This window comes from Cheilinus undulatus, linkage group 13 (assembly GCF_018320785.1).
Source record: "Cheilinus undulatus linkage group 13, ASM1832078v1, whole genome shotgun sequence".
NCBI classification, from domain to species: domain Eukaryota; kingdom Metazoa; phylum Chordata; class Actinopteri; order Labriformes; family Labridae; genus Cheilinus; species Cheilinus undulatus.
The window spans coordinates 30,126,184-30,147,408 of record NC_054877.1 but is presented as its reverse complement, the minus strand read 5'-3'; the positions used below and the strand labels follow the sequence as shown (position 1 = coordinate 30,147,408).

The 21,225-nt window shown below is 39.5% G+C and overlaps 1 protein-coding gene across 1 annotated transcript in view; it reads left to right on the top strand.

Annotated features, from left to right (window-relative positions):
• LOC121520397 (ephrin type-A receptor 4-A-like) overlaps positions 1-2,125 on the top strand; it is a 42,008-nt gene extending 39,883 nt beyond the window's left edge. The window contains exon 19 of the mRNA XM_041803824.1: positions 1,199-2,125. Coding sequence (XP_041659758.1) covers positions 1,199-1,316 — 118 coding nt within the window. The 3' untranslated portion in view covers positions 1,317-2,125. The remainder of the gene's footprint in view (positions 1-1,198) is intronic.
• The last annotated feature ends 19,100 nt before the right edge of the window (positions 2,126-21,225 follow it).

Sequence of the window (21,225 nt, the reverse complement as noted above, 5' to 3'; positions counted from 1 at the left end):
ATATTTACCTCCTTTAAAGAGACTGACCTGATTCAACAGAGGTCCAGTCGCAGACCCACAGTTAGTGAAAGTGTAAAAGTAAAAGGACACCTGTGTCTGGAAGGTCCAGCCTCTGGTAAATCAGTATTTCTGGCTACAAGTACACCATGAAGACAAAAGAACACTCAAAGCAACTGAGAGAAAAGGTTATTGGAAAGTATAATTCAGGGCATTGATACAAAAAAACTAATGCACTGAACATTCCCCAGAGTTCAGTTAAATCCATTAGTTACAAGCTTCAGCAGCTGCAATGGGAGAGACTCTGCATACAACAACTGTTAGCCGAGTTCTTCACCAGTCAAAGCTTTATGGTAGAGTGGCAAAGAGAAAGCCACTGTTGAAGAAAACTCGTATTGAATCTCGACTAGAGTTCCACATAGTCAAGTGGAAGAAAGTTCTTTGGCTTGGTGAGACCAAAATGTTGCTTTTTGGCACCAGACAGGAATCTAATGTTTGGCGGACACCAAACACTGTACATCACCACTGTGAAGCATGGTGTTGGCAGCATCATGCTGTGGAGATGCTTCTCAGCAGCCAGCGCTGGCAGGCTTGTACAGATATAGGGTAAAAATGAATGCAGCAAAATATAGGAAAATCCAGGAGGATGGTCTTATTCAGTCTGCAAGAGAAGTACAACTCAGGAGAAGATTTATTTTCAAGCACGACAATGACCCGAAGCATGCAGCAAAAGCTACACAGAAATGGTTGAAAGACAACAAGGTGAATGTTCTGGAGTGGCCAAGTCACAACACAGACCTCAGTCCAATCGAGAATTTGTGGCTGGGCATGAAAAGGGCTGCTCACACCCTTAAAAGGTTAAAACATCCAAGGGGGTGAATGCTTTTCATAATCACTGTATGTGAAAAGAGAAACTTTTACCTTTGTACAGAGTTGTAACATTAGGGCGATGAAGCTATCAAACAACAGCAGCAATAGTTAGGGCATTTTCACAGCATTACTTTGCTGTTTTCAGGCCACTTTCTTTAAGCACTATTTTGTAGCACAGCATGTGTATGCCTCCACCAGCATCGCCAACTTGAAATGACTGGTACTTTTATGGAGAGGATTATTTTTATCTTGGATAAAAATAGGATAATTTGTGTTTACGATAGAAAAGAAAATCTTATGACTGAGAAATTTTCTGCCTTTATTCCTGCAGGGAGATGGACAGACTTGGAATAATCACGCCGTCACAGCAGGACATACTTATTGCCAGTGTGCAGCAGGAAATTTTGTCTCAAATGCAGCACATGCAAGACACAATGGTCCCAGTCTGAGCTGCAGAACGGATACAAACCTGTTTTGTGAAAAGAATAATTTCATTTACCTCATCCATGCACTTTAGAGGGACTTTTTTCAAGGAGCGGAGTGAAGTAGAAATACAGAGTGAAAAGCAGCACTTTTGTGGACTTCCATGCCTGTGGAGTTTTCCGAAATCCGTGATCTGGACGTGGCAGCAGAACGCATTAAGCTACTGCGAGCTCGGACTGAAGCCTCATCCTCTTATCCACTTGTACTTCTCTTGGTTTTATTCTCTGGTTTTGTGAAGGCTGACATGTAAGGCTGTGCATTAGCTGAATGGCTTCCAACGTTTTCTTTTTCGCTGCTTTGGGCTTGACTTGAATAAAACGTTTGCTTGTATGTATGCTTGTGTGTGTGTTCGTGTGCGTGAAAGTGGTGTATGTTGCGTGACTGCACACAAACCTGGAATCTCCCTCGTCAGGACTTCAGCTATCTTTGAATATTTTAAATATGCAAAGACAGTAAGAGGGAGTAACCAGACAGAATGTATCATTACAAGCTCTTACCTGTGTAATACTAACACACTGTATGATTTGCTTGTTATTTCTTTTTTCTAAAGTATTCTGTTTTTATTTTGACTTGTATGAATTTTGTTGAATTAGACATTAGAGTAGGAAGTCATCCGTCTGCGTCAAATGTGTATGTCTCTTGTTTAATGCTAAAACTTAGCTACATAAAGCATTTTGTTTATTTATGGCCTTTTTTATCTAGTTTGTACAATGTAAAATAGAAACACTGAGGAAATATTGTAATGATTGCTGTATTACATTGCAATAAATCCCCAAATTCATCCATCCATGTAGGTTTCAACCTTGTTTTACAGCAGTTTTTTGCGTTTAATGTACATTCTTCACTCTTCAGAGTTTTAGTTTAGCTTTGCTTCAATCAGGAGAGACTCAATACAAGCTCACCAATAATTTGTTTGCACATTTTAATGAAAAAGAATTGTGCAGTGTCTTTGGTGATTAGGTGGTGTTGATGGGGGATGCAGGTTCAGATGAGGAGTAGACTTCTGATAAGTTGGACTGGGAAACCAACGAGGTGGCTTGGAGGAGGGGACTGAGGTATGCAGGAAGAGATGAGCAGAAGACCTGTGAGGATCTGGACTAGATCCTGATGAACTGAATGGATGTGGCCGGGGTGGAGGAGGGGATGAGATATCTAAAATATGACAGGTGCATGATGATTGGTCAAACGAGACTGATTAGCTGAGTGCTTAAAGCCAGACATACACTCTGCAACTATGACAGTTCACTGAACGTCATCTCAAACTGTGTGACTGAATCGCTTACAACGCACGACCATCACACAAGATTTGTGTGCTTCCACTATTCCATCCGATGGTCGTGCACGACCTGAGTGCTCACACTGTATGAGTGAAGTCGGGCGGACTGTGACAAACCTCTGTGGAGTTTCCTATAAAAAGTCTCACACTAAGGCTGACGTCATGTCCTCTCTCTTACACTTCGGCTCTCTCTCTTTCTCCTGCTTTCTCTCTCTCTCTATCACACTCAAACAAACAGCACCGCCATCCATGTCAGCTTAGGCCCACAGGTAGAAATATTTCCTGCTTGTTTATTTCCTTCATTATAGCAGGGGTGGGGGCTGCTTGTGTTTCTGCCCTCACGAAGAGAGTGGATCATACAACCAAAATATCAAACATGTCAGAAATAGCGTCTGATTTTTCAGTCTTTACTCTCAGTAAAAATAGTTATTTTCTTTAAGCTAGTGTTTAGCTATATTGTCAAATTAATATAAAAGTAAAACACTCATATAAATGCACTATAGATACTTTAAAATATAGTGCTAAAATACTGACACTGCTTGAATGTTCTCTTACCTCATCTCTGCTTGTGTCTTTAGTAAGGCTATTAAGATTAAGATCATTTATTGAATCCTGATTAACTGCATACTTTATTGACCCTTTCAACACAATTTGGTTAAGCCAGTTGAGAAGTCAAAAGGTATCTCTATATTATGTTATCAAACATTTACCTTTTTACAAAGTCATTTTTTCCTTAATTCGTGTTTCATCTTTAACCTATGTATATACTGTAAGACCAATCAGTTAAAACAATTTAAGCTTTTTTGTCATTGTTCTAAAATTACTGGGCTATTCTTAATCTGCAAAGTTTTCCCAGAATGCCCTTGGGCATTAAACGATGAGGGGCAATGTTATTGTCGATGTTAATGTAAAAGAACAATGTATGGCATGCAGAATATAACAAGACTTCAGGAAATGGTTTAGTGGGTCACCAACAGCGATTGTTGCATATGGTTGCTTAAGTTAGCCTTCCTTAGATTGATTTATAATTTTAAATGTCTTTAAAAAATACTATGTTCTCAGTGAGTACTACTTAATCTTTTAAAGGTAATAAGTTACTTATAATATTTTAAGTTCTATGAACTCATTATTTACAGTCCACTGAAATTTTTTGAATTGGCAAAAGGAAGATCATTTAGTGTAAGTAGTGCAAATTCAAATTTACATTTGATATTTTAAAACTAGTATGGCACACTTAAAATAATCAAGTTAGCATCAGTATTTATTACTGCAAAAGCACTCTGAGTATTCAGACAACTAGAAAAGTGCTACACAAGCTCAAGTCCATCATAACATTTGAGTCTTGTCCTAGTCTCCTTTACAAATCTAGACTTATGGTCCTTTATCGAGTTTTTGAAATCAAATGTCTATTCTTAGACAGGTGACTAACATTTTAAGTCATACTTTTAAGCAATAAATTGAAGAGTTGTTCATGCCTTTTGTTTTTCATAATAAAGTTACGAAGTTGTGACTAAGGGGTGTCAAAACAATAAACTGCAGAAGAAGACTGCTGGTGTGAAACAGGCGCACACACTCAGCATGTGTGTGAAAGACAGGCAGTCAGAAAAATGAAGAAACAGGAGTGGTGGGGAAAAACAGAGAAGAAGGAGTGCCTGAATTAAAAGCAGAGAATTAAGAGAGGGCTGTCACCATGAGCGTCTGTGTGGCACCATTTCTTTTTTTTTTTTTTTCATCGGCTAAATTGGGCTGAGTTTGCGGCGCAAACTTGTCGAATCAGCAAACATCTGTCTCCTTCTTCACTACAAAAATACTCTTACACACACAGACACACACCGGGGAGTTGATTGGAGGAAACCTCTGATGGATAAAAGAAAAAAGATACGATCTGAATCCTGGCAAAAAATGTCAATGTTTTTCCAGCTTAATGAGAGCTGCCGGCGCGCTAACACACACACACACATAGCACCCCCTGCCTCACTACCAAAACATCTAAATCACACACAGCAAACAAGATACTGATGGTGGTTAATGAGGCAGATGCCTCTGAGTAAGAGACAGAGAGAGAGAGACAGAGGGAGAGTCGGCTCGGCCTGGGGCGATGAAACAGGCGGCTTCTGTCAAATTATGACACAGTGACAACAAATTTAGCAGGTAGCCTTTGTAAGTATGCCGCACACTCTGAGCTCGACTCGCAAAGTGAAACAATGGCATCTGCTCTCATAGAAAAGAAATGCATGCAAACGGTGGATGGACTCACTGTTTGTCTGTTCGTGGGCTCTGTGGGTGACTATCAGTCTCACATCAGTACTGACCAAATGGATCCTTCACTCCTAAGCTATCATTGTTTTAAATAGTCCATTTCTCTTATTTGTGACCAAATACCTACAAGAAATCAAGCTATTCCCATCATGTTCTGTTTCTGAAGTGCTGATAGCAAACGCTAGCATGCTAACACGCTAAATTGAGATAAAAAGTCTCAGAGCTACCACCTGCCAAGTATCATTATGTAAGCACTGTCATTGCAACTAGTTGTTTAATTCTGTTCCACAGTAAACATTTAGCTCAAAGCACTGCTGTGCCTGAGAGAGAAGTACCACATGACTCAGCATATTTATGTTTTGGCTGGTGATAGCTGTGGCCAGAGGCATTGTGTTTGTCTGTCCAGTTGGGGCCATTCTTGTGCATGCAAGATCTTAAGGGATTTTATTCACACTTTGCACTAACACTCACTCAGACTGAAGGATGAGCAAATTTGATTTCAGAGGTCAAGGTCATTGGGCTTCATGTTCAGAGTTCTTCAAATTACACAACGGAGAACATCCCAGTCCCTTTTCTTGATCAACCACTTTACCTTCCTTGTCCAGTGATTATAATCCTCGCAAAGACATCTAACTGTCCTGTTTCCTGTAAGAAATGGTGAGAAGGAGATTGGCATGTCTTAGATCATTGTAAGTATCAGGACATTTGACAGTAGCACCTGTTGGCTAATGTCTGGTGTAACGAATCAACCAGCTCCTGTAAAATAGTGTTGTTTGTTACACTACACAACACATTTCTAGATAACCTAGGGTGAGCATATTTTCAAACTTCCAAATAGGAACAGATTTTATCACAACCTGAGATCACTTGACAGTTCTAAGGAAAGTTCTAACTTGACACATCCATCTGGAAAACTACTCATAGACAGTGTTTGGGAAAGGACAGAGCCTTTGAAAAAAAACTCGGAGGGTGATTGGATGAACTTTCTGTCTGTCACATCTTTACGGGCCAATCAGAGCAACAAAACGTAACGTCATAGCCGCTACAGAGCTGTGCATGCGCCGCTACCGAGGAATAAACTCCATAGAGAACTGCATAATGCTAACCATGGCGACTAGACATGTCAGTACAAAATGTTTTGTCGTTTTTGAAAAGAAAACAACTCACTGCTGTTCTTTGTTCTTCTTTTAACAAAGGAATTCCATCAAGTTCTGATAAAACTTATGCTTTAGTAGCATCCACACTAATCTCTTCTGCCACAGATGCCCTGGCCTGTTGTTGCTGCTTACATACGTCACGACTCCATCGCGATTGAACGTAGGGCAGGGCGATATGGACCTAAATGTATATCTCGATATATTTTAGCTATATCTCGATATTCGATATATATCTCGATATATCTGTCCGTGAAGAAGGAATAAAAACAGATTCAGTTTTTAGTTAAAACCACATGAACTAGATGCTGTCTTTTATTTAACCAGTTGCGTAGGTTGACATGTACATTAATTACGTGAAAAGAAACTACCTGTATATAAATTAATAAAGAATTAAATAAATTAAAACAAGAAATAAAGTAAATTATTATAGTAGTAAGTAAAGTAATAAGTAGTTATATAAAGTAAATTTCTTCTCTGCAAAACAAAATACATATAGCTGTGCAAATAAGCAAAATGTAGAAAGAGATAATACAAAACACTAATAACATTTACTACATCTGACAAAGTAGCTTTTCTCTGAGATCGGTAGTTCTTTCTATTAAAAGTGCTTTCTTTTGTTAACAGCCCCTGAGTCCTTAACATTCAAATATTTTGTTTTAATAAACAATGTAAACTGACATGGGCAATGAAACAAATAAGCCTCTCTGTGTTAAGCTCACCAGACAGGAAATAAGTGCCCATTAGAGGCACTGTTGTCACCGACAAACCGTGACCAGGAAGAAAAGATGGTGTAGAAGATGAAACCGGAAATTCATCTCCTTTCGCCGGCCTTTTATTCCACATAAACAATGAAAAAACACCCATTTTACGCTGTCTTGGGGTTTCTGCTTTTGCACTGGGGCATTGTGAGCAGCCAGAAAGGCAGTGAGCTGTCCAGCATGTCGTTCTTTACACAATACGAATAAATCAGCACAGAGTACGATGTGTTGCTATGGCTACACAGATGCCAAGCAATGTACCGACATGTATTTGAGTGTATTAAATCACATATAAATCCGTATATCATTACGCTTTATGCCTCTTCCTGCCTTTGGTTTACAAGTTGGACAAAGAGCAACACAGAGTCAAGAGAAGTAGGTGAAATGGCGACTCGCGTTTAAGTATTTTAACATAAAACTCATTATATCAATATATCCATTTTGTCCCGTGTCATATCTTGTATAGAAATATATCGATATAAATTAAAATTTCGAGATATAGCCCAGGCCTAATTAAAAGTACTGCCCCTCGACGCTGATTGGTCCTTTCACTTTCTAACCAGGCCCAAATGGTTCAAATGAGAGCTTTGCAAGATGGATTTGCCAGTAAGAAACATGGAGACGGGATAATCCATCTGCTTTGCAAGTTTAGAACAGTGCCTCAGTTGATGAAAAATCATGTCCAGTCAACCAAACTTTATTTTAAAACATGTAACTTTTAGGGCTGTCAAATAATCCAAATTTTGGAGAGGGGTCTGGCTTCAGACCATACATCTCTGACAACCACTATAATAGACTGTTCATCTGAGATGCTGTCTGTTTCATAACAGAAATACAAACTCAAACTTAAGCTAATAGGATACCAAAATTTAAAAGTTAAAAACCTGACCTGCAAAACCTGATTTCAAAACATTTAAAGGGGACATATTATGCAAAAATAATTTTTCCATGCTTGTCTATCATTAATATGTGCCCCCCTCCCATTCTCCTCATTTTCAAAATGTGTGCTGAAACAAGTTGTTCTCAGATTTTCCCCTCATGATGTCATGTGGGGAGTTAGCCCCGCCCCCAGGTCCGGTTGGCCTCCCTACTTGGAAGAAAGTCCCGCCTTCCTCTCCTGATGAGAGGAGGATCAGGAGTTACGTCATGTGTTTTGTTAAAGATGTGACAGAACATTCATCCAATCACCCCCCAAGTTTTTGTTCAAAGGCTCTGCCCTTTCCCAAACACTGTCTGTGGGTGGTTTCCCAGATGGATGTGTGAAACACATCCATCTGGCGTGTTAGGTTAGGTAAAATATTTCCCTTTTGAAAAGCTGAGTAAACTGTTTGCTTACAAGAAAAAATCATCCTCCATAAAAACATTCTAATGCAGCAAGCGTGGCTTACGTAGCACTGTTAGCTGCATGAGCTTTGTAGCAAATGTAGCTACATAGCTAACGTAGCTTACCTAGCTAATGCTGCTAAAGCTAAGCTAACAAAGCAGCTTCATAAGCTACCTGCGCACTGTGAGCTTAGCTTTAGCTATGTTAGCTTTGTAAGATAAGTAGCTTTGTTAGCTATGTAGTTACATTTTCTAAATACCTACATTAGCTATGTTTGCTCAAACTCATGTTGATAAAGCTAACTTAGCAACATTGGCTTGTGTAGTAATATTAATTAAGTAGCTGACATTGCTGTGTTAGCTTTAGCGAAAGCTAACAAAGATAAAGCAGGCCACTGGTTGTGTAAGTGCTTCTAAAATGTGTCTATATATGATATTATCCAAAATTACACCTGCTACACCTGTAGCAGTTTTATTTAAAAATGTTTAGCCTCTTTATTTGCTATTATTTTCTGAATGCAACTACTAGACCTTGTTTATGTATTGTAAGTCGATTAAAAAAATAATAATCTTAAACTGGAAATATGTTGTACCAGCAAATTTTGGCTCTTCAATTCTGAGATATACGATGTCTCAGATGTATAGTTTGTGAGACTGGACATCAGACTAACTTGAAATTTTCAATCATGATTAATCTCCCAATTTTAAAATCACACTATTTTGCATTTAAACTGTTTTTGCTTCATTTCGGATTTTTCTACTGTCTCAGAATAAGAGTAAGTGAATTCTGTTGGAACTTACTTAACCATGGACCTAAGTTAATTGTAATTAATTCATTAATGAAGACAGCCTTGCTGATTATACAACACAAGTAAGGACAAAACACAAGATTGCATTGGTGTAATATGGTTTGAACTTAACCTTGCAAAGCAGATGGATACACCTATTTCCTTGTTTTTCCCTGGCGAATCCATCTTGCAAAGCTCCCATCTGAACCGTTTGGGCCCGGTTAGAAAGTGACAGGACCAATCAGCGATGAGGAGCAGTACTCTCAGGCACAGCAGAGTCGTGACGTAAACAAGCTGCAGCAAGAGCTGGTGCAATTCTCGAGGAAGAGATTAGTGTGGATGCCGCCAAAGTGCTAGTTTTATCAGAACTTGACAACATTTCTTCGTTAATAGAAGAACAAAGAACAGCAGTGAGTTGTTTTCTTTTTAAAAATGACATAAGTCGAATACTTACATGTCTGTAGTCGACATGTTTCGCGTTATTCCTCAGTAGCTGCACACGTGCAGCTTGATAGCTGTTACGTCACTTGTTTTGTTGCTCTGATTGGCCCATAAAGATGTGACAGACAGAATGTTCACCCAATCACACTCCGAGTTTTTTTTAAAGCCTCTGCCTTTTCTCAGACGTTTCCTGTTGAAACTTTCCCAGATAGATGTGTGAAACAAATCCATCTGGCATGTCAGGTTAGTTTGAACTGGTTTGCTAAACAGCATTTTCAGGAGGTTTTTGTCCTTTCAAGTACATTAGAACACTTCAAAATCATGGTCCACGGTGAAGTGGAAGAAAGACAGAACTTCAAAACTCAACAGAGAAAGGCCCTGGCCACAGTTCAGACCTTATATCCACTGAATGTTAGATGGTAATGCTAACCAGCAGACTAACGTGCAGTCCAGTTGCATTGCATTAGCAATATGCTGGTTTAAAACTAGTAAACTGATTGACAACAGCAAGATTTGTATGTTAGAAAAGACTTAAACATTTGTTATGGTTTAGTAGGGACACACTCTAGTTTTTAATATTGTGTTTTCTCTACTGTATTTACCATTACTCTATGAATGGGTGTTTCTCAGTCGGATGTCCTTTCTTTATAAGCAATCTGCAGCAGAGATTAAAATGTAGAAACCTCTGATTTATGCCAAATGTTTTGAAGTAGACACATTTTCAGTTTGCTTTTACTGTCACGGATCAGGACCTGTTTGAGCTCTGATAAAAAGGGATCGATCACAGGGATTAAGAGGACACCGTTTAGAGCTGAATCCACATTGACTGATGGTAGAGTGAGCAGTAGTCATTTTAACCCTAAAAGACACTCTTGTCATATTGAGGGGAGCCGATCAAATTGAATCTTTCTGTCTCTGCATCTCAGTGGGAGGCGATTGTGGGTTTTTGTCCCCAGATTAGGGCGGGTATAGAGCTGGCTAATCCTGCCCGCTCCTCCATGTGGGAGTGGCAGTGGGGTGTCTTTGCTGCGCGACCAGCCGTAATCTAATGGGTGTGAGATTGGGGGCTTTACACTCAGGCACGCTCACTCTCACACAACACAAAGTCTAGATTTGTTTCAGGATTAAAGGCATCACCTCAATGACTGAAATAATGCCACAGGCATTCCCACGGTAACCCTGATTAGGTTGTCTGCTTGTGTGTGAGTGTAGCTGTACTCCTGGTCGCTGCTGATGAGAAATACATTGAGGAAATGCAGAAAAAAAAACACAGGAAACTGAGAGAGACACACACTTGCACGGCCCTTCCCACTGGAGAAGCAGCTGCCCAAATTGGCAGGCCGTGTTCTTCTCATTATGCTGGTCAGTCACTCGTGTCCTGGATCCCTCTCCCCTGCTGCTGCTACTGCTGGACAGGTACCATCTGACACACATTAGCCCGCTATTAATGACTTCTTCTGCAGCCATTATCACACACTTGAGGGGAAAAAACACCCCCAGGGTGCCATTTTTGCAGTGACATGCATTATATATTTCAAAAACACCCAATTTTCTCCAAAGTTGTGCAAGCAAAGCAACATTTTTATAAAGAAAAGTTGGCCTTGTTTTTAAGAGTTCCTGAGTCCATGATGACTACGAGATGCTTTCAGTGACTCCTGAGGAATGTGGGGTGTGGCTAGTGGACCTCCCACATCTGATTCATTGTTTACCCATGATCCCACAGGGAATACCATTGTGATTAACATTAATCCGACAAGTCTGTGCACAAACATGGCAAATACCGTCTCGGGATCATCAGCATCAGCAGCAGCTTTCCTCACAGTCTTCTTTAGTGTTTGACATGCAGTTTGTCCAGGTTTAGGATGGAGCGGGCTCAGGATGTAATATTGCACACAAACGCCATGGAGAGAAGACATTTTTACCTCTGTATATCACCGTTAGGACCAGACATGAAGGGGAGAATCAGCCCTGGGTTGCATCAGTTAAAACAAAGCTTAGATGCTAACTCAGGACAGAGTTTATGCACCACTTACATTTAAGATACTGCTCCAACAGAGATAGTTTGAATGTTGTACCAAGTTATAACTTAAATCTTACACCTAGCTCCTTGTCATCTTAAAGCCCTCTGTGAAATACAGTTGTCATAGTAAATCATTTTGAAATGTGGGAAATCTTGAAGGGATGAAGAGCAGAGGGTTTCACTGTTTGATGTCTGCGGTGATAGATTACATCCAGCTGAAATGTATGATGGCTTTGGCTTTGTACTCCCGCTTTCTTTTCCACAAGCAGAGATCATTTTATTCTTCTATTGAATCCTTAAACCATCTTTTTTTTAAACTAAAGGTTTGACTTTGATGTTGCTGTTTAACACCAGCAGGATGCAGGCTATACTTATGCCAAATACATAGTCTTATTTTACATACTGTGTACAAAAATAGATAAAGCACTGCCCCCAGGTTGCCCTACTAGTGGACAAAACATGGTGAAGTGCCCACTAGAATGCCCAGAGGGAAAAAATGTGATAAAGTTGGACCTGAAGAAGAAAGAGACAGATAGAGTAAACAAGACAATGATCATGACCATGTAAAAAGAAGAGTCAGCTCTTTCACAGCTTCAGAAATGTTTCCAGATCCAGTGAATGTGGGAATGACTGTTAGATTGAGTTGAAGCAGAGCAAAGAGGGGGAAAGGGTCACTATCAGTGAATATCATTGACTCAGTCACATTGTGCTACACCAGCAGGAATACCATCTCTGTTGTTTGGTCTGAAACTCGGTCCTTTCTCACTGTGTATGCACGCATGTGTCTGTGTGTGTTTAGTGCTCTCATCCGTGTCATCCAATTTCAATATTTAGGCGAACCTCTGTCGCTCTACAAGCCCCTCAGGTTTGATAAACCTCTGAAAAAAACACCAAGCCGCATTTATTTTCTATTCTAGCATAAAAAAACAACAGGTCAGTGAAAGCCCCATGATCAAGAGGAGATAGAGAGAGAGAGAGAGACAGATTTTAAGGAGATGGGTGGAGGGTGAAGATGTTAGAACACTGGGAGGGAAAGTTTTGTCCTTCATCAGCCCTCCATCCCTCTATCCCTCCATCTCATTAAGGATGGATGGATGATCAATAGGAGAGGAGCAGTAGAAGGGGATTAGGATTAGAAATCGATGGCTTTGTTTTCTTCAGCCGGCCAAAGATAAACACTGCCTTAAGACACTGACGATGCAGCCAGGCTTTTCATGTGAGTGTGAGAGGGCAGCGTGTTCTCTCTGTGTGGACTGACAGGCATCTGTTTGTGGATTCTCCCACTGACTTAAAAGAGGCACTTCAATCATGCTGTTGTAGTATTGAAGAAAGGAGGGTAGGCTCTGATCAGACTCACAATCATCTGCTGGGAAATGAAACCATGTTGTTCTCTTTAAAGATATTACTCTGCACATAGCAGAGCAACACTGACAAATTAGGTAATATCACATGGAGGGGAGTGCTGTTACACTGATTATCTGCTCAGCTTAGATTAGGCCATGGACAATCAAAGAGTGTTTGTATTTAGAACAAAAGCACTATGTACTTTGTTACAGTGCCCTAGGTTTTTTACCCTTTTTTAAATTTCATAAATCAATCGTGTTCAACATAATTTGGCTTTTTTTTTATACCAAAAAAAAACCCAAAACACTTTCAAAGTGAAAACAGATTTCTATAAAGTAATGCCAATTAAATGAAAATATATAATGTAAAATAGGTGACTACATAAATATTCACCTCCTTAAAGGCAGTATTCAGGAGACATACCATCGGCTACAATCACAGCACTGAGTCTGTGGATCGGTCTCAATCAGGCTTGCACATCTGGACACTTCAACTTTACTCCATTATTCTTTGAAAAACTGCTCAAGCTCTGTTAGGTCGCATGGGGATCAGCTGTGAAAAGCCCTTTTCAAAGTCCAGCCACAAATTCTCTATGGGATTTAGGTCATGGCTTTGACTCTGCCACTCCAGAACATTCACCTTGTTGTCTTTAAACCATTTCTGTGTGGCTTTCTCTGTATGCTTCAGGTCATTGTCTTGTCTCTCTCAAGCTGTAGTTCCCTTGTAGGCTGAAAACAATTGTCCTGCCGCATTCATTTTATCCTATACCTTTACAAGCCTTCCTGGGCTGGCTGCTGAGAAGCATCCCACAGCATGATGCTGCCACCACCATGTTTCACAGTAGGGATGGTGTGTTTGTGGTGATCTGCAGAGTTTGGTGACCGAAAAGTACTAGTGTGGTCTCATCAGACCAAAGAATTTTCTTTCACTTGACCATGGAGTCTCCTGCGGCCTTTTAGTACTCTAGCTGAGATTCAGTTGGAGTTTTCTTCAACAGCAGGTTTCTCTTTGCCACTCTCCCATAAAGCTTTGACTGATGAAGAACCCAGGCAACAGTTGTATGCAGAGTCTCTCCCATCTCAGCTGCTGCTCCTTCAGAGTAGTCACAGGTGTCTTGATGGCCTCTCACTAGTCTCCTTTCTTGGTCTACGAGGTCTATGAAGAAAGCCTGATCTAGGCAGATTTACACATGTGTCATATGCCTTCCATTTCTTGATGATGGGGGATGTTCAGTGCCTTGTATTTTTTTTTTTCATCCCCTGGCTTATACTTTTCAATAGCCTTTTCTCTGATGCTTGGAGTGTTCTTTTGTCTTCATGGTGCAACAGTAGCCAGGAATACTGTTCAACCAGTAACTGGACCTTCCACATATAGGTGTCTTTATAGTGCAATCACCTGAGGAAAATTCACTGCACTCAGGTGATCACCATTTCACTAACTAAGAGACTACTAGCATCAACTGGCTGGACCTCTGTTGACTTTAGTTAGTCACTTTAAAAGGGGTGAATATTTATGCCATAACTTGTTTCTTTTTACACATTTTTATTAAATTGACATTACTTTGTTGACATCTGTTCTCTCTTTGACATTAAAGAAGTTTTTTGTATTTTTTTAATCCAAAAGCAAATTTATATTGACTATGATTGATTGACAAAATCTATAAAAGGGAAACATTTTAAAAGCTTCTTTACAGCAGCGGTTATACTGAAAATCAGCACAGTGTGTCATATTTCATACAACATCACTGCCTCCTGTGCTGTAGGTTATTTTTTAATATCATAGCCTGCAAACATTAAAAAAACAGCTATATATTTTTGTTAATTAAGTCATTCATTTAGCCAGCTGTTCCCTTATGCAAGTGGTTGGGGATTTGCTAAACAACACAATCATATTCTGCCCTTTTGTGTCTTTGTATCATCTATATTTATCTGTATGTTAACTTAAAATGTGCTAACAGAGAAATAAAGTACTTTTATAGTTAAAGTAGAGTGATAGGCTACACTTTAAAGTCCCAGTGCTTTTGTATGGTATATCAGCACTCATCTAATGCCTTTAAACCAATCAGATGACTTGCTCAGAAAGAACTGTTACATAACTTTTGAAATGTTAACATTATGCAAAGGAAATGCATTTTCTGTATCACTGATCAGAGGTCGTCTGCTGGTTCACACCGAGTCACTGTCTCCACACTCTCTGAGAATAGCCGGAGATGACTGATGAAGAGCAAGTATCATAATCCGCCCGCTGCTAAGAGAAGAGAAGTGATGCTCCTAAAACCCTGAGTGGGTTGTGAGGAGTGAGGCAAGGCATTCTGGGTAGGTGAGGCTTCACCTCCTACACAGAGATTCAAAAACACTCCCCCCGCTTTGATCTCTCTCTCTCTCTTTCCTTTTTCCCTCTCTTTTCTTTTCACGTGCGAGACACACACACACAGACACACAGACACACACATCTGTTTGTTGTGGCTTTCGCCCCTCTGTCCTTTGAAGGAACAAAGGCATTTGTTTATGTTTCCCGCAGATTAAAGCTCAGCTTTGTGACGGCCTGTTTCACCCCAGGTTCAGATTCTACCTCTAATAACTTTTAAAATCTTTTTTTTAAAAAACATATTTTGTCTGTCTTTATTACATTTTCTTTTCATCGTTTTTTGCTTTGTTTTATGGTTTTTCAATGAGCATTTATGATAATCATGACCATCAAAGTAGCAGGTGTCTGATGCTATCCCAGCTGCACAGAAAGCAGAGGGAGGAGCAAAGACAAGCAGAAAAATAAATACATATCCACAATCTAAATATTATTGAATTTATATTGTAGACTTAAATCTATTTGAGCTGGGAGAACTCATTTCCCATCAGTGCTCAGAGAATAGGAATATAAAAGCATTTTTCTTGTGTTTGTTATCATATTTAAAACCAAGAAACAAACATATAACATACCATCAGACCATAACTTTTCTCATCCCATCTGTGCCTTTCTACCTAACTCCCATCTGTTCTGAATGAACATGTCAGCCTAAAAAAATCCTAAAACATGCTGAAATGAAAACATAAAAATCCCAAACATTTCCCACAAACATCAAGGTGCTATTTTTAGACCCTATGATATAACATACCCCTTTTTCACCTTTTTTCACAGTCCGCTGTTTTTGTTTAAATCTAATTTGGTTCAGCACCAAAGGACGTCTTTGACCCCGCAGTATGAAGTCTCATGTCTAAATGCAAATGAGGCTCTTCTCACCCCGCCCCTCTCTTGCCTGGGGGTGCGATGGCGATACCAGGTGAGGGGCGGGTACAGAGCTCAACAATGTGGTTCTGGAAGTAAAACTCCCATTCATTTCCTCCATCACAGATTTGATTATTAGCCATGTTATCATAAGTATCCAAGTTAGACTTACCACAAAGTACCTCAGTTTGAAACGATGATATATCCTGTAGAAGACAAAAGTTTGCAAGTTATCAACCTCATTTTAAGAAAAACATTGTTATTCCTGATCTAAGCCAGAAATACTACAATACCCACAATCCTTGAGTGTCACAGCAATGTCTCTGATTGGTGGGGTCACCAGTTACCAGTGAAATGTCTACTAAGACAGCAAATTTATCAGGATGGATCAAGTGTGGTTGTTACGGAGCAACAGGCTCATCCTCACTGCTTCTTTTTGTTGCAGTACTAAACAATTCTACATTCTACAAATTTCTGCAGCAAATAAAACACTCAACTGCAAGTTTTGAGTGCATGACTTTTTTTTTTTCAAATCACAGTTCTAAAAAAACAACACATCTGAAAGTGACAGACTCAGTGTGCAAAAGCCTTTACTATGACGTCACGCTGAGCGCAGATTCTTGAACAGAACATCAGATTTCATGTGTTCACATTTTGTGAGTCAGTCAAAATTCTGGATTTAGTATGCAATTAGCTGGCTAAAGTCTGATCCCTTCGTAGTTGGCACCAGAATTACAAGTTGGTTAATCTAATTTTTTTTTTGATTAATTGTTTCAGGCCCACAATCACAGTCAAATGCTGTGTCTAAACTGTAACACAGCCACCCACCACTAGTAATCATCAAAGTTTTTCTTGACTACTGCTTTGCTGCTACAATGCTCTTCAGTCCAATATAAACAACCACTAATTTATTGATCTGATAGCATCTCGTGGGAACAGAGCAGTTCAGCACAATTATAAGGTAGAAAATGGGGATAAAGTTGTCCAGAGATTAGTGGTTCCCAAAGTGGGGGTCAGGACCACTGGGGGGTCATGAGATGCCTACCAAGAAACAAAAAGTATTCTTGAATTGTATATTTTGCACATTTCTGTAGAAATTAAAAATAAAAACATGGTAATTTGTTGAGATTTGTGCTGAAATCAAAGCAATGTTTAAAAGTCCTGCACATGATGATTCTTGAATGTGCGTGGCTGTGTTCAGCTATGCCACAACCAACCTTGGGAACAGTGTGGATCACCGGTCTTTGTCGCTGTTATTGTGGGGGTCACGGGTTGAAAAGTTTGGGAACCCCTGTGTCAGATCATACTCACAGATAACCAAAGCATAGAGTGACAATATTTAGGACAAAATGTGGATGTTAATCTGTAAACTTTGCATTGTAATTGTTCTACTGTTTTAGTGTAAATTTGATTTACAGAATGCATTTACTTGGTTTTAGACAAGTCGGCTAAATGCAATTGTAATTTATTGTTTAATTAAACTGGAAATTATTTGATATGAACTATACTTATTACAGATACCCACCATATCTCGTCTCATTTCAAGTGACAGAAAAGTGATTCCAGGCAGTATATCAGCTAAAAGAGACAAGTGACAGGGTAAAGGTCCCAGAGCAAAGTCTGCATAGGCATGGACTGGAAAATAATGAACCTTAAAGTAGTTTTCAGTGGCATGTTGCATTAGCTATATGTCTCATATCTCATCTTATGATGAAAAGTTCACACTAAACCTACGAAGAAACTAGTTGGATTTTAAAATAGTTCTATCTTTTGGTTGGGAATGAATGCAAAAAAAAAAAAAAATCCAAAGCATTGGACATCCCGAGAGCTCAGTTAAATCCATCATCGAGAAATGGAAGAACTATGCCTGGCTATAGCTGTCCTCACAAGCTGAGTAACTGTGCAAAAAGGAGACTAGTGAGAGAAGCCACCAAAACACCTATGACTACTCTGAAGGAGTTACATGCTTCAGCAGCTGAGATGAGAGACTCAGCATACAACAATCGTTGCCCGGGTTCTTCACCAGTCAAAGATTTATGGGAGAGTTCCTGAGAGAAACCCCAGTGTTGAAGAAAACTCATGTTAAATTTCAACAAGAGAACTCAAGGCATGTGGAGCCTCCATGGTCACGTGGAAGAAAATTCTTTGATCTGATGAGACCACATGGTCCTTTTTGCTTATCAGACGAGACGCTATGTTTAGAGGACACCAAACACTGCATATTACCTGCACAAAAACACCATCCCCACTGTGAAGCATGGTGGTGGCAGCATTATGCTGTGGGGATGCTTCTCGGCAGCCAGCCCTGGAAGGCTTGTAAAGGTAGAGGGTAAAATGAATGCAGAAAAAAATATACTTCAACATAAGGTCCGATGTGTTTATATACTTTTTTTCATTCTAGTCAACTACAATAAAACCCATTCAGCTCTAATATCTGTGGTTGCCCCAACTGTTGGCTGTTTGTTGGTGTTTAAGGTCCTAGTTACACAATGCAGCTCTGATTTTTTTCCCCTCTGGTTATATTCTCTGGGAATAATGCTCCGTCTCCTTGGGATCTGTTGATGATATGAAAAATTTTACAAAACTATGAATCATGTCCCTTTAGAAGTGCTAACTTAAGTCAATCAGTCGCACCACTGGACTGATGAAGGAAAACCTCCTGGCTGAACTTTCGTGAAAGAAATTATGGAAGTCTGTGTGTTTGTGTGTGTGTGTTTATAAGTCGGAAGGACAAAAAGCAGAGGGAAAGAGAGAGAGAATTTCATTCCAGTACAATTGAGCAGGTGGCTGCTGATCCTTGTCCATCACACATTCCATCATGGACCGACATGGCTGACTTGTCACCTTGAGTCACATTCACAACTCTGACTTACACACAAAGAACACGCTAAAGTCAACCAGCACACATGAAGAGTACAAAGAACACACAAACCAATCACTGATAGATGGCATGGGCAGATTTTTGAACAAATTGTTCATTTCCCCCCTCAGATTTGATTTTTTGTCCTCTTCCTGTGTACAAGTGTATTTGTGTGCATTAATGGGGTCTGTAATTGTCAGCTAAGATCCCATACTGATCCTAGACTCATTAATACCAGTTTATTTTTAGCAGCAAAGCCTGTGCATACAGATGATGATCATGATGTGTGTTGGAAAGACTGAGATCCTCCCATTATGGTCCAAAAAGAAAACAATTAAATGAATTATGGCTTTAAGTCAGCTCATACACCTGCATTTATCTATGTGCAAGTTAACTCAACAAGGAAAAACTGAGTTTTGCATTTCCAAGTAGTCCAAAATAAGAAGTAATATCCCCCTCAAGATGTGTCATGCTACTTACAGAGACATTATGGTGCCATCTAGTGGGGAAATGATGCCAACAACATGGAAAGTCATCTGTTTTGGAAGATGAGAATGTTTCAAAAATCCACTCAGGATTTTATTACACAATATAATCTTTATTTTCTTTTACACAGTGATCAGCTACAAACACTGTTGCCTACAAACAGGCATGTTAGCCTCAGCAGACATCAAGAATACAGTGATATGTTACAGCTCAGCTCATAATACAGCCAGGAAGTCTAGATCTGGTCGTCTTGTTGAAACAAGTATTACCATGTATGGAAGAAAGCTACAGTCTGTTGTAATTTTTCATTTTACTTCTATACTGTAAAGAAAACAGATGATCTCAGGTTAAAGACTGGAGTGTCTACTGTATCTGAGTTTTTTTTCCACACAGCCAGCATGCTAATAGCTGCTTTAGACTTTCTTGGCCCATAACAACAAACAGAAGTTACATCTTTAACAATTTGACAAATAAAGGAGGACTTACACCGACTCTCCCAATCACACTTCAATATGCATGCAAACACATGCACACACAAACACATGAGGGCACAAACAGACTTACATGCATGTGCTTAAGCACACACATACCCATACACACTTTATCTACACTTTACAAAACATCATTTACCTTTGCCCATTCTTTTTCTCCTGGTTTTAAATCCTGGGAAGTTGTAATCCATGGTTGCTAAACTAGTTTGATCAAAAATATTTGGTATGTTCTGACAGGAAAACATTGTGTTCGCTACAGAGCCCCTCAAGTACTTTTAAGTCTTTTTTTTTAATTTGTGGGCAAATATAATGACTTGAGTGCATAAAAATTTCTTTGCACAAGATTATAACTCTTCTCAGAAGACAACAACTCACTTCCACAGTGTAATTTGTTCCCATTGGAAAACTCAGTTCCACGAGATGATAACTTGTTCAGGCAAAATAATAACTTGTACCCACAAGATAACCTGCTACCACAAGATGATAACTCATCCCCACAACATTATTGTTTGCACCGGAGAACTTTATTCCCCAAGAGCGAGTTCTTCTGGTCCCAGCATGTATACATGAGGACTTTCTGCTATTTCAGCTATTAGAATTTTTGAGACGACTGTCTTGAATCTCTACTGAAATGTAAGTAATTTCCTTGAAATACTGGGAAAATTTACTGATATTTTCAGGAATTGTCATGGATAATTTGGGGAATATACCTAAGAAATTTTCAAGTATTTTCGTGCAAATTTGGGCATGTTCCAAATTAGTTTAATTGGAAGTTTGTGGGGAAATTTGCTATGAAATTTTTAAGCAATTTCCATGTGAATTTTTTTAGATGTTACAGGGAATTTGTCTGGATTTTTTTCAGTCATTTTTTCATGCAAATTTGAGAAATGTATCTGTAATATGACAGATTTTTGTGTTTGGGTGTGTGTGCGTGTGTGTGTGGGGGGGGGGGGGGCGGGGGTGTGTTGCTTTGAAATTTTTGATTATTTTTACAGAAACTTGAAAACTTTATTTCTTGATCTTAGGAATCTGACTCATAATTTGGTGGTGGTGGTGGTGGTGGTGTGTGTGTGTGGGGGGGGTGTATATATATATATATATATATATGTACATGTATACACACACACACACACACACACACATTCAGTCCCACAAGACTCAGTCCCACAAGATAATCACTTGCTTAATCAAGATAACACATCCTGTTTCCACCATGTAACTTGTTCCCACAAGATCCTACAATGCGGCTTGTTGCCACAGAATAACTAATTCCCAAGATAACATATCCAAGCCTCAAAAAACAGAACTTGTTTCCCCTAGATAACATGCTCCTACAAGATAACCACGCATTCCAACTAGGTAACTCTTTTCCATAAGAAAACTAGAAAAGCACTCAGAGAGCGCAGACCTCCGCCATTAGCCCTATCTCCCAATAGTACAGAATCCTTTG